The sequence below is a fragment of the Notothenia rossii genome (assembly GCF_949606895.1).
Source record: "Notothenia rossii genome assembly, chromosome: 3".
Lineage (NCBI taxonomy): Eukaryota > Metazoa > Chordata > Actinopteri > Perciformes > Nototheniidae > Notothenia > Notothenia rossii.
Window position 1 is genome coordinate 88020030 of NC_136901.1, and position 21857 is coordinate 88041886.

General features: G+C 40.6%; 3 protein-coding genes across 3 annotated transcripts; all 3 read left to right on the forward strand.

The window, feature by feature from the left end:
- Positions 1-320: 320 nt before the first annotated feature.
- Positions 321-2714, forward strand: LOC307031271 (cathepsin Z-like). The gene is made up of 6 exons (XM_079668224.1): positions 321-479; positions 1037-1200; positions 1601-1780; positions 1866-2016; positions 2165-2327; positions 2452-2714. Exons 1-6 carry the CDS (start codon positions 322-324, stop codon positions 2590-2592), a joined length of 957 nt encoding a protein of 318 aa, XP_079524350.1. The 5' UTR covers position 321; the 3' UTR covers positions 2593-2714.
- Positions 2715-6861: 4147 nt separating this feature from the next.
- Positions 6862-9256, forward strand: LOC307032629 (cathepsin Z-like). The gene is made up of 6 exons (XM_079670742.1): positions 6862-7020; positions 7564-7727; positions 8141-8320; positions 8409-8559; positions 8708-8870; positions 8995-9256. Exons 1-6 carry the CDS (start codon positions 6863-6865, stop codon positions 9133-9135), a joined length of 957 nt encoding a protein of 318 aa, XP_079526868.1. The 5' UTR covers position 6862; the 3' UTR covers positions 9136-9256.
- Positions 9257-15129: 5873 nt separating this feature from the next.
- Positions 15130-17526, forward strand: LOC307033839 (cathepsin Z-like; the record flags this gene model as incomplete). The annotated part of the gene is made up of 6 exons (XM_079672474.1): positions 15130-15287; positions 15837-16000; positions 16414-16593; positions 16679-16829; positions 16978-17140; positions 17265-17526. 6 exons carry the CDS (start codon positions 15130-15132, stop codon positions 17403-17405), a joined length of 957 nt encoding a protein of 318 aa, XP_079528600.1. The 3' UTR covers positions 17406-17526.
- Positions 17527-21857: the final 4331 nt, after the last annotated feature.

A 21857-nucleotide genomic window follows, 5' to 3' on the forward strand; every position in this document is an offset into this window, starting at 1 on the left:
ACAAAAAACTAAGAGAACTCTAACGCTGAAACCTTACAATAACATGTTATTTCAAAATCATGTATTTAGTGCCTTCAACATAAAGCTTCAAATCATTCTGGGTATTTTATTAGAAAGTACAAATACTGCTGTAATAATGGTAAATGAAGTATTAAATCTAAAGTATAGTAGTCCATTACTCTGCAGCTAATCCTGACTGAATGTGTTGATCCACTCTCACCTGCAGACAGACTCCAGGTGAGATCAATACACTCTGATTAGCGTAACGACTCGCAGCAGGGTGCTCTCCTCTCTCTGGGGTATAAAAGCCAAACCAAAGTGATGTGTAGCATGTTGTTTGATGCTCTGAACTTCAACATGGCTCAGTTTGTTGTGTTTGCCGTCCTGCTCATGTCTCTCGCTGTTTCAGCAAAAACATTTTTTAGAGAGACACCAAGTTGTTACCAGCCGGTGCTGAGGAAACCTGACTTTGGGGTGAAGTAAGTAGCCTTTTTAGCTTCCTGTTGTTTCTCATGTTATATCTTTCTGTAGGGGTCAAAGGAACTCTTAATGTAAGTACTGAAAATCCTTTGTATTTTAAAGGAATTTGGATAGTTTTATAAAAACATTTAGCTGTTTCCAAGTTATATTTGACCAAAATTACCTCATGCTGTGTTTGCCCTCAATAGCATTTCACATGCTGTAAACTAGTTAATCTAAAAGGTGACAGATTGTTTGAGTTCAACTTTTGAAAGTGAAGGTTCTGGGAAGGTATGCTTGGCAAAGTTTAACTCTGCACAAATAATTGTGTACTTAATAAAAAAAGGAATACAGTTCTCGGCGTTCCAACTGTGTGGTTTGCCTGCCTTGTCATTTTCTCTGACTTGATTTAATACCATTCTTGAGTTTGGCTAGCTGGGCTTCATTTAAAAAAAGGTTGAAACATCCAAACTTGTCCATTCCTCTGGATGTGCTTTTTGCCTCTGACCCACCAGGATATCTGACCACTGAACCTGCAGCTCTTAAATATTTCTGCCTGTTATCTCGTCTCCCACAGAACTGCTGCTCGTGCAAGTGAACTCCTGAGCCTCGCTGAGCTGCCCAAGTCCTGGGATTGGAGGAACGTAAATGGCGCTAACTACGTCTCCAACACCCGTAACCAGCACATCCCTCAGTACTGCGGCTCGTGCTGGGCTCATGGCAGCACCAGTGCCATGGCAGGTGAGATGTCTCCTCTCTTTCAGCTTGTTAATGCCAGATTGGAAACTCTTTCTGAATTTCCTTCTGATGGTCTTTTAATGGCAAAGCATAGGCAAGTTGTAACTTTTAAAAACTAGAACCACTTCTATCGACACAACTGTCACTCTGGAATGTCTACGAATTGTACTTTTAACACTTAAAGGTGGGGTAGTGGGTGGTCCGTAGGTGTTCGGATCAGGGGGTTACAGGTTCAAGCCCCACTGCAGTCAGCATGTCGTTGTGCCCCTGGGCAAGACACTTCACCCCAAATTGTAAATATGGCTAAGGCTACCACACTCTCCACAAGCCTGGACCTGACCATGCTCTAGTCTCTAAGTGAACACTGTTCTATGATAAACACTATTTTCGCCGCCTTCTGTAGATCGCATCAACATTAAGAGGCGAGGCGCTTGGCCGTCGGCTTATCTGTCCGTCCAACACGTGGTGAACTGCGCTGACGCTGGCACCTGTCACGGAGGAGACCACGGAGGGGTGTGGGAGTACGCTCACAAACACGGGATCCCCGACGAGACTTGCAACAACTACCAGGCGATTGACCAGAGTAAGAACTCCAAATGAGTGCACTTGGTATGAATGTTTCCAGTTCCTCCAAAAGCCTTTTTTAAGACTTGCAATTTCTTTTTCAGAATGCAAGCCCTTCAATGAATGTGGGACTTGCACAACTTTCGGGGTGTGCAACATTGTGCAGAACTACACTCTGTGGAAAGTAGGCGACTTTGGAGCAATCAGTGGGCGCAAGGACATGATGGCAGAAATCTACGCTGGAGGACCCATCAGGTTGAGCAAAACATATTTTTAGAAACTGGTTTTGCAGATAATTGTATGCATGCTGCATTTTGAAGTGTTCAACGTTTTAGGAAAGCCTTCACTTCAAAAACCCTACTGCAGTGTAGTTATCTGATAATGTGAACCTGTCTTCCCTCAGCTGTGGAATCATGGCCACGGAGAAACTGGACTTGTACACCGGGGGTTTGTACACAGAGTATATTGAGAATACATCCATCAACCACATTGTTTCAGTGGCAGGCTGGGCGGTAGAAAACGGCACTGAGTACTGGATTGTCCGCAACTCCTGGGGCGAGCCATGGGTGAGACGTAACATTTAAAGGGCTTCAGTTACTTTTGAACTTGGCATTTAAAAATGAGAGTAAATTGAAATGCATGTGATGCACTTCATTTAATATCCAAATAACCTGAGATTTCTCTCTTTAGGGTGAGAGAGGCTGGCTCAGGATTGTGACCAGTGCCTACAAAGGAGGGAGTGGAAGCAAGCACAACCTGGCTTTGGAAGAAGACTGCATGTATGGAGACATGATTGTACCCTCAAGCTACCAAGAAAGCCAAGGACACTAATGCAACTTAATCCTCATTACAGTAACCCTGTTTATTGTCTTTGTCTGTGGGTCAATTAGTTTGTTCACTGGAATTGTGATTTGTTCAAGCCGGTGAAATAAAATATTGTACTCTTCAATCAATCAATCAATGTTTATTTATATATCACAAATGTTACATTTGTCTCAGTGGACTTCACAGTTTGTACAGAATATCAGTATTACAATACGACACCCTCTTTCCTTAGACCCTCACATCGTACAAGGAAAAACTTCCAGAGAAAACCCACAGTTTAAAGGGAGAAATGGGAGAAACCTCAGGGAGAGCAACAGAGGAGGGATCCCTCTCCCAGGACGGACAGACGTGCAATAGATGCCGTGTGTAAATTGAAAAGATAACACATTTGCAACATAGGTAGTCGAAATGTTTGGAAATGCATGTGTGTATAATAGGAAGATGAATCCACGAGGATATCCATCCAGGACTTATGATCCACGACCACAGCCACGACTCAAGATCCAGGACTCGCGATCCATGACACAGGACCGCAGGATCATCCATGACTCTGGATCCCGGCGTATATAGACACCAAAAAGAAAGAAATTTGGGCAAGCTGGGTTAATCGGAACATGAGAGTACACAGGTATAGACAGAGAGAAGGAAGAAGTACGATGTCCCCTGACAAACTAAGCCTATATCAACAAAACTAGGGGCTGAATCTAATCAGCCCTAAATATAAGCTTTATCAAAAAGGAAGGTCTTAAGCGCACTCTTAAAAACGGATAGGGTGTCTGCCGCCCAAACACAAACTGGAAGCTGATTCCACAAAAGAGGAGCTTGATAAGAAAAGGCTCTGACTCCCGTTGTACTTTTAGAGACTCTAGGAACAACCAACAACCCTGCATTCTTGGAATGCAATGCCCTAGGACAGTAGGGTATAATGAGTTCTTTAAGGTAAGATGGCGCCTGCCCATTAAGGGCTTTGTAGGCGAGAAGAATTTTAAATTCTATCCTGTGTTCTATAGGGAGCCAGTGTAAGGCAGCCAGAACAGGAGTAATGTGGTCCCTTTTCCTAACTCTGGTTAGTACACGAGCTGCAGCATTTTGAATCAGCTGAAGTGACTTGACTGACTTCTTGGTACACCCTGATAATAAGGTGTTACAATAATCCAGCCTTGAAGTAACAAATGCATGGACTAGTTTCTCTGCATCGTTTTGAGGCAAGATATGCCTAATTTTGGCTATGTTGCGTAGATGGAAGTAGGCGGTCCTTGAAATTGATTTTATGTGGGCGTTAAAGGATAAATCCTGATCAAATATAACACCAAGATTCCTTACAGTCTCACTGGAGGCCAAATTAATGCCATCCATAGTTAGTATATCTTTAGATAATTTGTTTCGTAGATTCTTCGGGCCAAGTACAATAACTTCAGTTTTGGTCGTGTTTAACATCAAAAAATGTAAGGTCATCCACGTTTTTAAGTCCTTGAGGCAGTCTTGAATTTTACTTAGATGATTAATTTCATCAGGCTTGATTGATAAATATAGTTGAGTATCATCCGCATAACAATGAAAGTTTACAGAATGATTCCTTATAATATTGCCTAACGGAAGCATATATAGGGTGAACAAAATAGGTCCAAGCACTGAGCCCTGTGGCACTCCATGGCTAACTTTGGTTTGCATGGAAGATTCATCGTTGACACGTACAAACTGAGAGCGTTCAGATAGATAGGACCTAAACCAGCCTAAAGCAGTTCCCTGTATGCCAACTAAGTGCTCTAGTCTTTGCAATAGGATATCATGGTCGATAGTATCAAATGCAGCACTAAGATCGAGCAAGACAAGAATAGAGACAAGTCCGTTGTCTGAGGCTATTGGAATGTCATTTGTGACTTTAACCAGAGCTGTCTCTGTGCTATGTTGTGTTCTAAAGCCAGACTGAAAGTCTTCAAATAAATCATAGTTTTTTAAGTAATCGCACAGCTGTTTTGCGACTGCTTTCTCAAGAATTTTTGAGAGGAACGGAAGATTAGAAATAGGTCTATAGTTGGCTAAAACCTCTGGATCGAGGTTGTGCTTTTTAAGAAGCGGTTTTATCACTGCTAATTTGAATGATTGTGGAACATAGCCTGATAATAAAGACATATTCATAATATTTAATAAAGAAGTGCTAATTAATGGAAAAACTTATTTTAACAGCTTAGTTGGAATCGGGTCTAAGATACACGTTGATGGTTTAGAAGAGAGAATCATTGAATTTAATTGTTCAAGGTTTATGGCTGAAAAGCATTCTAGTTTACTATCTAGTGTAATATTAGAACTTACGTTTCCGGGAGCTGTTGATAACACTATACTGGTCAAAGGCAAGAGGTCATTGATTTTGTTTCTAAGAGTAACAATTTTATCGTTAAAAAAGCACATAAAATCATTACTACTGAGTGCTATGGGAATAGAAGGCTCAGTCGAGCTGTGGCTCTCTGTCAGCCTGGCTACAGTGCTGAAAAGAAATCTTGCATTATTCTTTTTCTCATCTATTAATGAAGAGTAGTAGGCTGCTCTCGCTTTACCCAGTGCTTTCTTATATTCATTGAGACTAATATGCCAAATTAAATGAGATTCTTCAAGTTTAGTGGAACGCCATATCCTTTCAAGTTGTCTCGACTTTTGCTTTATTTTGCGGGTTTGGGCATTATGCCATGGAGCTAATCTATGTTGTTTTATTTTCTTCTTTTTCAAAGGAGCAACAGAGTCTAATTTTATTCGCAGCACATCTGTAGCACTATCAACAACATGATCAATTTGGGGTGGTATACATTTTGTATAAGTTTCCTCCCCTACATGCAGACATGCTATCAAGTTAAGTATTGGTGGAATCTCTTCCTTAAATTTGGCTATAGCACTAACAGATAGGTTTCTGCTGCAGGAGCTTTTGGCTAATGCTTTGTAGTCTAGTAACAGTACTTCAAAAGTTACTAAGAAATGGTCGGATAAAGGAGGATTATGCGGTTCGACTAATAGTAGCTCAATTTCAATACCATAAGTCAGAACAAGGTCAAGAGTGTGATTATAGCAGTGGGTTGGTTTATTTACACTCTGACAGAAACCAACCGAATCTAATATAGAGTTAAATGCAACAGTAAGGCTATTTTTATCATCGTCAACATGAATATTAAAGTCACCTCCGATAATTACTTTATCTGTTTTAAGTACCAAACGTGATAAAAACTCAGAGAATTCTGATAAGAATTCTGAATAAGGACCTGGTGCACGGTACACTGTAACAAATAAGTGCAATTCTAGCATTGCCTATATACAAATACATTAACATATCAAATATGATGTATTTTGTTTTTCTCTGTTAGATGCAGTTCAAGCCTTTCTTAAATAATGTTTTAATTGTCTGTATTGCAACTGACTTCATTTCAGCTGCTGCTTTAAGATGATATTTCTATGCTAACTATCTTGCCTTTTATACGTCATGTTAAATCATTAAATGTTAAATCAAGAGGGTACATTATTGAACAGATTAAAGATCCTGATCCTCAATAACTGACACGAAGGACTCACAAAGACTCAGATGCACGATTCTTTCTTGACTTCAAGAATACCTTTTAATATACAAACAGGTTTTAGGATCAACTAGGACACTCAAAAGTTCGCTAGGTTCAACTAATATTACAAAAAGACTTTACAAAGAAAAAGGTTTCTGGGATCTACTAGGATAGTCAATTGTTCTCTAGGTTCGATTAGTATGCTCGATGTTACACGAGGGAGTACAGACATGGACTTGGTGTAGAGACAAGACGAACCGACAAAAGACAAAAGGAGAACAGGGCTACACACAACGGTTAATGGGGCACAGGTGAAAACAATCCTGAGCAGGAGACCACAATCAAGCTGGCAGGTGACACACAACGACAGGAAGTCAACATCAAAATAAAATGCAAGGCCACAAATAAAAACACAAAACAAAAAACTAACAGAACTCTAACGCTGAAACCTTACAATAACATGTTATTTCCAAATCATATATTTAGTGCCTTCAACATAAAGCTTCAAATCATTCTGGGTATTTTATTAGAAAGTACAAATACTGCTGTAATAATGGTAAATGAAGTGTTAAATCTAAAGTATAGTAGTCCATTACTCTGCAGCTAATCCTGGCTGAATGTGTTGATCCACTCTAACCTGCAGACAGACTCCAGGTGAGATCAATACACTCTGATTAGCGTAATGACTCGCAGCAGGTGCTCTCCTCTCTCTGGGGTATAAAAGCCAAACCAAAGTGATGTGTAGCATGTTGTTTGATGCTCTGAACTTCAACATGGCTCAGTTTGTTGTGTTTGCCGTCCTGCTCATGTCTCTCGCTGTTTCAGCAAAAACATTTTTTAGAGAGACGCCAAGTTGTTACCAGCCGGTGCTGAGGAAACCTGACTTTGGGGTGAAGTAAGTAGCCTTTTTAGCTTCCTGTTGTTTCTCATGTTATGTCTTTCTGTTGGGGTCAAAGGAATTCTTAATGTAAGTACTGAAAATAATTTGTATTTTAAAGGAATTTGGATAGTTTTATAAAAACATTTAGCTGTTTCCAAGTTATATTTGACCTCATGCTGTGTTTGCCCTCAATAGCATTTCACATGCTGTAAACTAGTTAATCTAAAAGGTGACTGTTTGAGTTAAACCTTTGAAAGTGAAGGTTCTGGGAAGGTATGCTTGGCAAAGTTTAACTGCACAAATAATTGTGTACTTAATAAATAAAAGGAATACAGTTCTCGGCGTTCCAACTGTGTGGTTTGCCTGCCTTGTCATTTTCTCTGACTTGATTTAATACCCTTCGTGAGTTTGGCTAGCTGGGCTTCATTTAAAAAAAGGTTGAAACATCCAAACTTGTCCATTCCTCTGGATGTGCTTTTTGCCTCTGACCCACCAGAATATCTGACCACTGAACCTGCAGCTCTTAAATATGTCTGCCTGTTATCTCGTCTCCCACAGAACTGCTGCTCGTGCAAGTGAACTCCTGAGCCTCGCTCAGCTGCCCAAGTCCTGGGATTGGAGGAACGTAAATGGCGCTAACTACGTCTCCAACACCCGTAACCAGCACATCCCTCAGTACTGCGGCTCGTGCTGGGCTCATGGCAGCACCAGTGCCATGGCAGGTGAGATGTCTCCTCTCTTTCAGCTTGTTAATGCCAGATTAGAAACTCTTTCTGAATTTCCTTCTTATGGTCTTTTAATGGCAAAGCATAGGAAAGTTGTAACTTTTAAAAACTAGAACCACTTCTATCGACACAACTGTCACTCTGGAATGTCTACGAATTGTACTTTTAACACTTAAAGGGGGGGTAGGCGTGTGGCGTAGTGGGTGGTCCGTAGGTCTTCGGATCAGGGGGTTACAGGTTCAAGCCCCACTTCAGTCAGCATGTCGTTGTGTCCCTGGGCAAGACACTTCACCCCAAATTGTAAATATGGCTAAGGCTACCACACTCTCCACAAGCCTGGACCTGACCATGCTCTAGTCTCTAAGTGAACACTGTTCTATGATAAACACTATTTTCGCTGCCTTCTGTAGATCGCATCAACATTAAGAGGCGAGGTGCTTGGCCGTCGGCTTATCTGTCCGTCCAACATGTGGTGAACTGCGCTGACGCTGGCACCTGTCACGGAGGAGACCACGGAGGGGTGTGGGAGTACGCTCACAAACACGGAATCCCCGACGAGACCTGCAACAACTACCAGGCGATTGACCAGAGTAAGAACTCCAACAAATGAGTGCACTTGGTATGAATGTTTCCAGTTCCTCCAAAAGCCTTTTTTAAGACTTGCAATTTCTTTTTCAGAATGCAAGCCCTTCAATGAATGTGGGACTTGCACAACTTTTGGGGTGTGCAACATTGTGCAGAACTACACTCTGTGGAAAGTAGGTGACTTTGGAGCAGTCAGTGGGCGCAAGGACATGATGGCAGAAATCTACTCTGGAGGACCCATCAGGTTGAGCAAAACATCTTTTTAGAAACTGGTTTTGCAGATAATTGTATGCACGCTGCATTTTGAAGTGTTCAACGTTTTAGGAAAGCCTTCACTTCAAAAACCCTACTACAGTGTGGTTATCTGATAATGTGAACCTGTCTTCCCTCAGCTGTGGAATCATGGCCACGGAGAAACTGGACTTGTACACCGGGGGTTTGTACACAGAGTATATTGAGAATACATCCATCAACCACATTGTGTCAGTGGCAGGCTGGGCGGTAGAAAACGGCACTGAATACTGGATTGTCCGCAACTCCTGGGGCGAGCCATGGGTGAGACGTAACATTTAAAGGGCTTCAGTTACTTTTGAACTTGGCATTTAAAAATGAGAGTAAATTGAAATGCATTTGATGCACTTCATTTAATATCCAAATAACCTGAGATTTCTCTCTTTAGGGTGAGAGAGGCTGGCTCAGGATTGTGACCAGTGCCTACAAAGGAGGGAGTGGAAGCAAGCACAACCTGGCTTTGGAAGAAGACTGCATGTATGGAGACATGATTGTACCCTCAAGCTACCAAGAAAGCCAAGGACACTAATGCAACTTAATCCTCATTACAGTAACCCTGTTTATTGTCTTTGTCTGTGGGTCAATTAGTTTGTTCACTGGAATTGTGATTTGTTCAAGCCGGTGAAATAAAATATTGTACTCTTACTTTATCCATTACATTTGTGATTTTTCTGATGTGGAAGAACAGGAGGCTTTATTTCCCTCTGGTAGAGTTAAGTTGAAAATGCAAAAGCCTTTGGCATGGCTCACTTGTCGTTGAGGCTCTTATATTTGTACTGCATTTTAAACCATGGCCAAGGAATCTAATACCACAGCAACTTATTGGGAGTTCGTCTAAAACGGTTCCTTGGCTTTAGATGCAAAAATCAAAGGCAGACATCTGAAGCTTGGTCACTTATTCATAATGCCACTCAGTGTTTCACTTAACCATTGACTCTGAACTTGAAAACCTTTTCAGGTGAAGCCCCAAGCTGAAGGAAACTATTTTCAAAAATTGAAGATGGAGCCTTAACAAAAAATGTAGTCTCTGCTAAGAGCAAATAAAAACACCATGTGCGACCCATTAATGTTCCATTCTAATTCAATGTACTTTGAAGCATATTTTAGTTAATCAAGCAATATTTACATTTATTTTAGTGTGTGTAGTGGAGGAAAAACCTTGTGGATGCAATTTTAAAAGTTGTTTTAAACCAAACATTCACTGTTCATTCAAGTTTCATTAAAAGGAGGATACAAACCCTCAACTCATATTTTAAACATGAAGGATATCTCTTAAAGATTTGTAGTCTCATGAAACATTTCTGTGTGATGCATCAAATTAAATGTTCACAAAAAACCCTTCAATACTCCAAAATAAGAAGTCTGCTTACTTGCAGTTTGAAGCTTTCACTTTAGCTAAAAAACAACCGCTTATTTTATTTTTTTCCTTGATATTATTTATTTTAGATGTTATTGATCTGTGTGAATCTTTGCTGTACTGTTTTTTTTTTTTCACGCTTACCCTGTTGCTGCTTTGTACAACTGAATTTCCCCTCGGATTAATAAAGGTTCATCTTATCTTCTTACCAGTTCCACCAAAAGTACAATCATGTAAAAGGCCAAATAATTAAAATTTTGAACAGCAAATGCTCTCAATCCCCTGTGAACAACGTCTAAACCAGGGGTGTCAAACTCAATTTCATCGCGGGCCAAAATAGCATTATGGTTGCACTCAAAGGGCCGGTTGTAACTTTTAAGACTATATAAATATATTATATAAAATAATGTATTATATTACATTATTGCCTCTGAATTGGATTATTATCGGATAGGTTAATAATTCATAATTAACTATGTCTGAAATCAGAAGTCCAGGGCAAATAATTGCAAGTCTCTTCAGTGTATGTCACAATACGAGATGCATTGTGGGACATGTAGTTTATGGACAATGTGCTTCTGTAAATCAGCATGTAACCGTATAATAAACATATTTTATTCTTTGCAAGCTCTTGCGGGCCACATAAAATGAAGTCGCGGGCCGGATTTTGCCCCCGGGCCTTGAGTTTGACTCCCCTGGAAATCCTTCATTCCAAATCCAAGGTATTAATCCGCCCCTTAACTGCATCAGCTCTTGTGATTTCCATCAGATGTTGGGAGCTAGCTGCAGGGATTTGCTCACCTTCAGACAAAACAGTATCAGCGAGGTCCAACTCTGTTGGACGATAAAGCCTGTCTCACAACCAGAGTTCATTCATGAATTTTTGATTGAGTTTAGTTCAGTGCTTTGTGAAGGCCAGTGGCGTTGGAAGCAAACTACTGCCTGAAATATCGATGTTTACTGGGGAATGAAAACATCCCTGCATTTGAACTAAGAAGCCCAAACGATGCTTAACCCTTGTGTTGTGTTCGAAAGCTGTTACCGTTCATGGTGTTCGCGGGGACATTTTGACCCATGATTTATCTCAGTCCAAAACACTCAAAAATGATGACTATCATCCAATATTGTTTTAACTACATCATAACTAACTTATAATGCATTCATAACCGTACAATCCTGTTATTGTATGGCCCCAAAAAACATTACACTACATATTTAAGTAAAGCATGTGATTAAATTCACTGATTATATTTCCTATAGTGAAGACGGATCATTACGTTATCTGACTATATTAGACTAATATTAGAATACAATCTCCAGAAAAAAGTTTAAAATAATTGTTACAGTGGATGAAGGGGGCGGGGTGTTTAAAGTCAAAGATGAATCTTGATTGGGCCAAATTTGACCCCAAGTGACCCAAAACAATTCTGCTGGGTCTCCCCAGACCCGAACACCAAATTATACACTTAGTTTTTTAGAGACTTTCAGACTTGGCTAAAATTGTCAAAATCAGTTTTGTAGTGTTTATATAGCTGTTGTGGAGGATATCATGAAGCCTTTTTCCGATTAAAAAAACTAGAGCGTAGTTATTATATAATTTTAACTTGAAACGGGTCACGGGAGACCCGAACACAACATAACGATGCGCTTCTGTCAAGGATCAATGCATCAATATAATACATCAAAAAAATAGAAAAACAAAGACCATTTTGAACATCAAAGCCTGTCCCAGTAGAGGCAAAACATACAAATACAAAACCTAAAAATGAGCATAATCCAATCCAACTTTATTTATATAGCACCTTAAAGAGCCTGTGACACGAACCCAACAACTGTTGTGCAATGAAATAGTGGGCTACTAGTAATCTCGAACCGTCAGTTTAAAAAAGAAAAAGCGATACCGTTCCGATAAATATCAATAATTTCGAACATCGCGGGAAAATTCCTTCGACTCATTTTGAGGTTTTGGGGGAAGCCGGAAGTGACGTCAATGCGGGAACGCTTCACTGTGCGGCGAGAGAGCCAAACACGGACAAAGTGTGTTGTCATGCGTAGAAATGGTGAATTACTGAGTTGAGCCACGTTAATAACGTTTTAATGAAGTTGACTACAGTATATTCATTTGTCAGTGCTTTCATGTCAATTCGGCGAACATAAACATAAATGATCGTGGTGAAGATGATGATTAAATTAGGATTACAAATCGGTAGTGAGAGCTGCTGAATTTCTTCCCGTCGGATGTGATATAAAAACAAATCGATTATTTTTGTAGTTGTAAACTCAAGTGGATGAAACTACATTTATTAGTGCTTTCATGTCAATTCGGCCAACATATGATAGCCTACATTAAATGATCGTGAGGATGATGATTTAAAAATCTTTTGTTTGAGCCGGTCTGCATTTCCTGATGAAAAAACAAACCTTAGCTTTTTGTAGTTGTGGTGTAGTGGGCGTTGGACGCGGGGGTACGCCGTACCCCCACTTATTTGAAGCATGATTTCTTTTTTTAATAGTGTAATACATCTAAAATCATTGCCAGCGTTATCAGTTGGAAGTGTGTGTTTGTTGTAATAATGACGAAAACATAATAGGCAGATTTCACAGTAGGCTAATTATAATAAAAACGTAGCTCAAGCATTTATGCAACTTGATTTGAAGCGTGTGTGTGTGAGGGGCAGAACTGTGTGTGTAGGGTGACCAGGTGTCCTGCACTGTGCGGGACTGCACACACAGCATTTTTATTATTTGTCCCACGTCCCACACATTGAGACTATGTCCCGCATTTGAGTGATAGTCGCGCAGAAAGGCCGAATCGGTTCGCTGACAGCCGGCACCGCCCTTTATTATTATATTGTCTAAACGGCATCATGTAAATTGCGCTGACAGGCGACACAGAGGTCCCCAAGCCCCCCCCCCCCCCCGTTGACAGTTCACGAGTGCGTCCATAGTGTCTCCCGTCCATCCACCACCCCGTCCACCCAGTAAAAACATCGCCACTACACCACTGGTTGTAGTAGTACACCAACATGGATTAAACGTGTGTTTTTTTTTACCACAATGTTGGGGAAATTAATGGATCAAATGCACGGATTATTATTATTATTATTATTCCCACTCCGATCGGGACACTAGGTCCACCGTTTCCCCGCAGCGAGGATCCCCCCGTTGACAGTTTACGTGGGCTGGGCTGGGTGCAGTGGCGGACTGGCCATCGGGACGAATCCCGATGGGCCGGTACCGAAGTGGGCCGGTCGGATAAGTCACTAGCACATCCCCCACTCCCCCCGTTGACAATTTACTAGTGGTACCAAAGTGGGCCGGTTGAGAGTCCCGGGCTGATTTTTAGTCCCAGTCCACCACTGGCTACATGACCGTATGATCGCCCATATTGACGCACCTAATTCCTAAACTTCTAACAGATACAACATAAACCGATCCTTCAGCCTCATATGAGCTCTCAGACACGTTCAAAATTAAACTGTCATCGCTGTCTGAGCTTGCTGCTGTGTGCCCCATCGTGCATTTACATGCAGATGCTGGGATCCTGAACGGTGCAGCTGGAGCGCTGTGCCCGCAATGACGTCACACATAATTTGGCGGGACTTGAAGAATCCCCGAGAAGATCTAGAAAATTGTCAACATTGAAGGGCAGATTAATGGTTATCAAAGTACAAATATCCAAAATCAGTTCAGTAACGGTTTTCAAGGGGACAATATTTACTCAAATTGATGGGTTTGGATGATGGGGGAAACTCGTGTCACAGGCTCTTTAAAACCTTCAGACCAAAGTGCTGTACAGAGAGATAAGCTCACAAAACATAAAATGAATACATTTAAAATAAAAGATACAAACACGAAACAAACCAGAATAAACGTAGTAATAATATATATTTTTTAAAACAGCCATAGGCCTATAATAAAAACAATAGACCACTGAAATCAAATAAAAGCAACAATCTACTTGTTTACGAATGCTAAGGAGAAGAGGTGGGTTTTAAGACGGGATTTAAAAACAGACAGTGTGGGAGCCTAATAATAATAATAATAATAATAAGGACACTTAAAGGAAAACTCCCTTGCAGCAGCCATTAAAACTACAACAGACGGTATATAGATGGATAAATGCGTTGAATTGAATATGCAATCAAAACAGCACAATAAAACAATCAGTGCAATTCTAATTGAAAGCATTCCCTATATACAAATACATTAACATATCAAATATGATGTATTTTGTTTTTCTGTTAGATGCAGTTCAAGCCTTTCTTAAATAATGTTTTAATTGTCTGTATTGCAACTGACTTCATTTCAGCTGCTGCTTTAAGATGATATTTCTATGCTAACTATCTTGCCTTTTATACGTCATGTTAAATCATTAAATGTTAAATCAAGAGAGTACATTGAAGAGATTAAAGATCCTGATCCTCAATAACTAACACGAAGGACTCACAAAGACTCAGATGCACGATTCTTTCTTGACTTCAAGAATACCTTTTAATATACAAACAGGTTTTAGGATCAACTAGGACACTCAAAAGTTCGCTAGGTTCAACTAATAGTACAAAAAGACTTTACAAAGAAAAAGGTTTCTAGGATCTACTAGGATACTCAATTGTTCTCTAGGTTCGATTAGTATGCTCGATGTCACACGAGGGAGTACAGACATGGACTTGGTGTAGAGACAAGACGAACCGACAAAAGACAAAAGGAGAACAGGGCTTCACACAACGGTTAATGGGGCACAGGGGAAAACAATCCTGAGCAGGAGACCACAATCAAGCTGGCAGGTGACACACAACGACAGGAAGTCAACATCAAAATAAAATGCAAGGCCACAAATAAAAACACAAAACAAAAAACTAACAGAACTCTGAAACCTTACAATAACATGTTATTTCAAAATCATGTATTTAGTGCCTTCAACATAAAGCTTCAAATCATTCTGGGTATTTTATTAGAAAGTACAAATACTGCTGTAATAATGGTAAATGAAGTGTTAAATCTAAAGTATAGTAGTCCATTACTCTGCAGCTAATCCTGGCTGAATGTGTTGATCCACTCTCACCTGCAAACAGACTCCAGGTGAGATCAATACACTCTGATTATCGTAATGACTCGCAGCAGGGTGCTCTCCTCTCTCTGGGGTATAAAAGCCAAACCAAAGTGATGTGTAGCATGTTGTTTGATGCTCTGAACTTCAACATGGCTCAGTTTGTTGTGTTTGCTGTCCTGCTCATGTCTCTCGCTGTTTCAGCAAAAACATTTTTTAGAGAGACACCAAGTTGTTACCAGCCGGTGCTGAGGAAACCTGACTTTGGGGTGAAGTAAGTAGCATTTATAGCTTCCTGTTGTTTCTCATGTTATGTCTTTCTGTAGGGGTCAAAGGAACTCTTAATGTAAGTCCTGAAAATAATTTGTATTTTAAAGGAATTTGGATAGTTTTATAAAAACATTTAGCTGTTTCCAAGTTATATTTGACCTCATGCTGTGTTTGCCCTCAATAGCATTTCACATGTTGTAAACTAGTTAATCTAAAAGGTGACAGATTGTTTGAGTTAAACTTTTGAAAGTGAAGGTTCTGGGAAGCTATGCTTGGCAAAGTTTAACTCTGCACAAATAATTGTGTACTTAATAAATAAAAGGAATACAGTTCTCGGTGTTCCAACTGTGTGGTTTGCCTGCCTTGTCATTTTCTCTGACTTGATTTAATACCCTTCGTGAGTTTGGCTAGCTGGGCTTCATTTAAAAAAAGGTTGAAACATCCAAACTTGTCCATTCCTCTGGATGTGCTTTTTGCCTCTGACCCACCAGAATATCTGACCACTGAACCTGCAGCTCTTAAATATGTCTGCCTGTTATCTCGTCTCCCACAGAACTGCTGCTCGTGCAAGTGAACTCCTGAGCCTCGCTGAGCTGCCCAAGTCCTGGGATTGGAGGAACGTAAATGGCGCTAACTACGTCTCCAACACCCGTAACCAGCACATCCCTCAGTACTGCGGCTCGTGCTGGGCTCATGGCAGCACCAGTGCCATGGCAGGTGAGATGTCTCCTCTTTTTCAGCTTGTTAAAGCCAGATTGGAAACTCTTTCTGAATTTCCTTCTGATGGTCTTTTAATGGCAAAGCATAGGCAAGTTGTAACTTTTTAAAACTAGAAACACTTCTATCGACACAACTGTCACTCTGGAATGTCTACGAATTGTACTTTTAACACTTAAAGGTGGGGTAGGCGTGTGGCGTAGTGGGTGGTCTGTAGGTGTTCGGATCAGGGGGTTACAGGTTCAAGCCCCACTTCAGTCAGCATGTCGTTGTGTCCCTGGGCAAGACACTTCACCCCAAATTGTAAATATGGCTAAGGCTACCACACTCTCCACAAGCCTGGACCTGACCATGCTCTAGTCTCTAAGTGAACACTGTTCTATGATAAACACCATTTTCGCCGCCTTCTTTAGATCGCATCAACATTAAGAGGCGAGGCGCTTGGCCGTCGGCTTATCTGTCCGTCCAACACGTGGTGAACTGCGCTGACGCTGGCACCTGTCACGGAGGAGACCACGGAGGGGTGTGGGAGTACGCTCACAGACACGGGATCCCCGACGAGACCTGCAACAACTACCAGGCGATTGACCAGAGTAAGAACTCCAAATGAGTGCACTTGGTATGAATGTTTCCAGTTCCTCCAAAAGCCTTTTTTAAGACTTGCAATTTCTTTTTCAGAATGCAAGCCCTTCAATGAATGTGGGACTTGCACAACTTTTGGGGTGTGCAACATTGTGCAGAACTACACTCTGTGGAAAGTAGGTGACTTTGGAGCAGTCAGTGGGCGCAAGGACATGATGGCAGAAATCTACGCTGGAGGACCCATCAGGTTGAGCAAAACATATTTTTAGAAACTGGTTTTGCAGATAATTGTATGCACGCTGCATTTTGAAGTGTTCAACGTTTTAGGAAAGCCTTCACTTCAAAAACCCTACTGCTGTGTAGTTGTCTGATCATGTGAACCTGTCTTCCCTCAGCTGTGGAATCATGGCCACGGAGAAACTGGACTTGTACACCGGGGGTTTGTATACAGAGTATATTGAGAATACATCCATCAACCACATTGTGTCAGTGGCAGGCTGGGCGGTAGAAAATGGCACTGAATACTGGATTGTCCGCAACTCCTGGGGCGAGCCATGGGTGAGACGTAATATTTAAAGGGCTTCAGTTACTTTTGAACTTGGCATTTAAAAATGAGAGTAAATTGAAATGCATGTGATGCACTTCATTTAATATCCAAATAACCTGAGATTTCTGTCTTTAGGGTGAGAGAGGCTGGCTCAGGATTGTGACCAGTGCCTACAAAGGAGGGAGTGGAAGCAAGCACAACCTGGCTTTGGAAGAAGACTGCATGTATGGAGACATGATTGTACCCTCAAGCTACCAAGAAAGCCAAGGACACTAATGCAACTTAATCCTCATTACAGTAACCCTGTTTATTGTCTTTGTCTGTGCGTCAATTAGTTTGTTCACTGGAATTGAGATTTGTTCAAGCCGGTGAAATAAAATATTGAACTCTTACTTTATCCATTACATTTGTGCTTTTTGTGATATGGAAGAACAGGAGGCTTTATTTCCCTCTGGTAGAGTTAAGTTGAAAATGCAAAAGCCTTTGGCATGGCTCACTTGTCGTTGAGGCTCTTATATTTTTACTGCATTTTAAACCATGGCCAAGGAATCTGATGCCACAGCAACTTATTGGGAGTTCGTCTAAAACGGTTCCTTGGCTTTAGATGCAAAAATCAAAGGCAGACATCTGAGGCATGGGTCACTTATTCATAATGCCACTCAGTGTTTCACTTAACCATTGACTCAACTTGGAAACCTTTTCAGGTGAAGCCCCAAGCTGAAGGAAACTATTTTCAAAAGCTGAAGATGGAAACTTAACAAAAAATGTAGTGTCTGCTCAAAACTAGAACAAATATGGTGTTACATTTTTGAACAAATGACTGACAAATGGGGTATCAGAGACAAGGGGGTGGGCTCATGACTGCCTACATTTTGGGTTGAACAATTCCTTAAAGATTACTACACCTGAGATCACATGCCCCACAAACCTAGATATTTAACATTACCATATATGCACAATGAAAGGCATTCCATTTTTGGGAAATTAATTTCTCTCCTGGGGAAACATTTACAAATTTGTTCAGGGGGACATTTCAGTACGGATTCAGACATTGTATTCGTGGTTGATTCAAATCATATAGCCTCATTTGCTTTTGCCTCTATGTGCATGTCGACAGATACAAGGTCAGGTTGTGGGATGTGTAAATACAAAACTGTCAAGGCTTTGGAGCCCAACACGGACAGCTAGTGTTTCCCGAGACTTAATGACATACAAACAGCCCTCCTGTTACCTTGAGACAAATGAAAGCCAAATGACATTTCTTTGTTCTACATCTCTGAGCTTGATAAACAGACACCTCATATTGACTGACATGCTTTCTTAGCTTCAATTCTTTCATGCTACTGGAGTTGCATTCAGTGTAATCACCAGTTATCTACAGTGGCACACGTAACGGTACAATGGCATCCTCCGAGTTCCTTTGCAATTACAAAGAGCCCATTTTCTTGCTGTTCATCTGGGGAACAAAAGAAAACTGAGCACTTAGATATGTGGTTCAGGGGACACAACAATAATAAAAATGCATAAACACAAGCTGCTGTGCTCGGCTGCTGATATGGAAATGTTTCCCATTAACTGCACTTCCCATTCAGCATCTCCAGGGAGAACAAAGGATAATCAAACCTTATGCAGCGCTGTTAACTTGAAGCCTGCAAACCTTAAGCTGTCGCGTGTCCAAGCAGAGGCCCACTGTGAAAAGAAAATATTGAACATCATTTGCTTGCTCAATAATACGCGATCAAGCACCCACCCTCGAGCAATCTTTTTCACGTGGAATCAAATTTGCGCTCTTGATTAAATTTTCTGCATGTTTTCTCATTTGCATAATCACAAACAGAGCTCTAATGGATGTGAGTGAAAACACATGGTAATCTTTGGGACTCAAAAAGAACGAGCCGCCTTTCTGCCGTGATCGGGGAAAGAAAGTAGGTATGGATAATGCGTGTTGGAAAATGCACGTGAGCCATTTTCCCACTGAGCGATTCTGCATTCATCTTCATTAGAGCAATCGATACGGCAAAATTGATATTTCGGCGATCTCTGCAAACCCATTATGTATTGTTTCGTGATCAATATGTCGCTCTGTAAACATGTAGGAGGGGGTGGGTGTAATATGAAAAGAGTATTATGATCCTTTGGTGGGGCAGGGGTCTGGATTATGAGCTTAAATAGAGTTGGAGGGAATATCCACTTCAGTAATATCTTTGAGAAAGGCATTGTAATGATTTATCCATGGCAACAGTGTATGCAGAAACCTGTGTGTTTTGTGTAAACCTTCCCAATGTTTTCACCTCTCCAAGGCCACTGCTGCAATGTGCCTCATGAAATAAGCAACAGATTGAAGGCAGCCACAAACACATGCTGGTATTTCACAGATAAATGTGTTCCCCAATTCTGCCTAAGAGGTAACAGACACAATGTTTTATGGTAGTTATTCAAAACATGCATTTCAATTATTCCTATCAGTTTGAGCAGATACAGAGGGTTGGAAGAAAAAGGCATCGGATTTCTTCATGCATTTTACACCATCATCAATCTTTCATTTATCTTGTCAAATATGGAGTGAGTTTCACCCCAAGTGCATCGCATTGTGTTCTGTTTGCCACAAAACAAGGCCAAGATCATAGCGTGGATGTATCTATGATTGTAATCATAATGTATGAAGCAGATTAGCTCGACGGGATGGTATAAATCACACATTATCATATCGCTAACTTCAGCAAAAGGCATGCCTGAGCTGATTTGCATTGCATAATATATCTTGCACACAAACATTGTAAATGGTAGTCTCACATTGCTAATGAGCCCACGCTGGAAATTTGATGTGGTGATTAAAAACAAAGTGACTTCCTCAGCCAGCCACCACTTTTCCTGATGATCCGTGTTTTTCTCGCTGTAAAAAAAACAAACACTTACACAACAATCACTTAGTCTGTGTGATTCCCCAAATCGATTTACAGGCCAGAGCTCCCCCGCTGATGTTATGCATCATTCCCCTGCTAATCTCACTTCTTTGTCCAATATACTCACACAACCTCGAGGCGGCCGCAGAATTAGCTTTAGTTAATGGATGAGTATTAATCCCTCTTAGTCACAACAAAATTAAGAAATAATATGGCCATGAATATTTCAGTTGCTCTGCAGCAACACAGGAATCTGCTCGAACAATCTGCCCTGGCTTGCAAAAAAAGAATTGGCGATTACATGTACATTATTAATGCCTCATCATCAAATTCATATTTTGCACCAGCTCTGGAGTGGAAATCCAATGAGCAGCCAATACTATTTCAAACTAACTTGCTGAACCTACAGAATGGCCTCTGAAACTCATCGGACCGGGCTTCTGTTCTGCCTTTATCACTCTGTCTCCTAAAGGTAGCACATTCTTATTAGATCCCTTAAAAATAGATGTGAAGCTTTTCAAGTCAGTGAGTTCTTGCAGCCTCCCCCTGGAAGTTTTAATTAGAACACCAGTCAGTCGTGTTATCATTGTTTCAAGAGGGCCGCTTCCACATTCCTGGGCTGCCCACTTCATCACAGGATCAGAGGAGAGAGAGCGCACTGTTTACTGCCTCATATTCCCCCCCGAGAACCACAATCTGGATCACTTCTATCACTGAAGGAGATTCTATGTGCTGCAAGTTGATTGACAGGATACTTGTGGGGATATATTGCCAATGTAAAGACTAAGAGATTCTCTTTTTGATGTAAACAAAGCGGCAGTTTTACAGATGTATAGAAACAGACATGATGAAGTCTACTGCTCTTTATAAAAACACACCATATCAAACATATCAGAGATACTGTGAATCTGATGATGTTTCAGATTGATTACATCACAACTCACTCGCTTCAATTGAGGCTACATCTAAAGGCAACATGTTCCACTTTGTCTAAGTAACCTTCAGTGCAACGTTTTTCTTTATATCACTCGCAACCCCAACAGATGTGTCTTTTTACAGGAAAGGCAAACATCAAGATGTGGCTTTTAGACATTGAAACAACTTAAATGGTTTCTTGGGTAGGAACCTGTTTCTTAAAGATCACTTTATTGTATAGCTTTTCTTACAATAGTGAAGACATATTAGAATAGAACAAGAATGTGGTAATTCCATATCATGTGTGATGACATAACGTTATAGTAAGTGTTGTTTCTTTATTATATCATTTAATTAAAAGCTTGTAAGTTGACATGATAGCAAGAACAAATATAAATCCATCAAATGTATTTGTTAAGCAAAATGCTCATTTTAGATTAATTTATATCAAATCACTGGATTATGATTATTTTTGCATTATGCTTATCACAGTTGTCTAAGGTGCTACTGGTGCCAAACAAAAGAATAATGGCTGCATAACACTAAAAGTAAGCAACATATTGTTTTGCAATGTGGGTGAACTGACCCTTTAACAACACTTTATGGACAAATGTATGCTGGTGTTTTTTATGTAGTCCCACATTTGTACACATGCATTATTAGATATGCTAGAACCCAGACATGTATTGTATGTTAGTTGGATTATGAGTCCTTGTTCTGTGCAGTTGCTGTGAACTCCTCTGTAAATGACCAGTGTTGCTTCAGTGAATTCACAATATACTGTAATGACGTCTAACTGTTATGAGGACATCATGGCTGACTTCATCTTCCAGCCTTCACTACTGTAGGGTTTTGTTTGCCACTCTCATTCAGGAGGAAAGAAGGAAGGGAGGGGTCTTCGATGTTTATG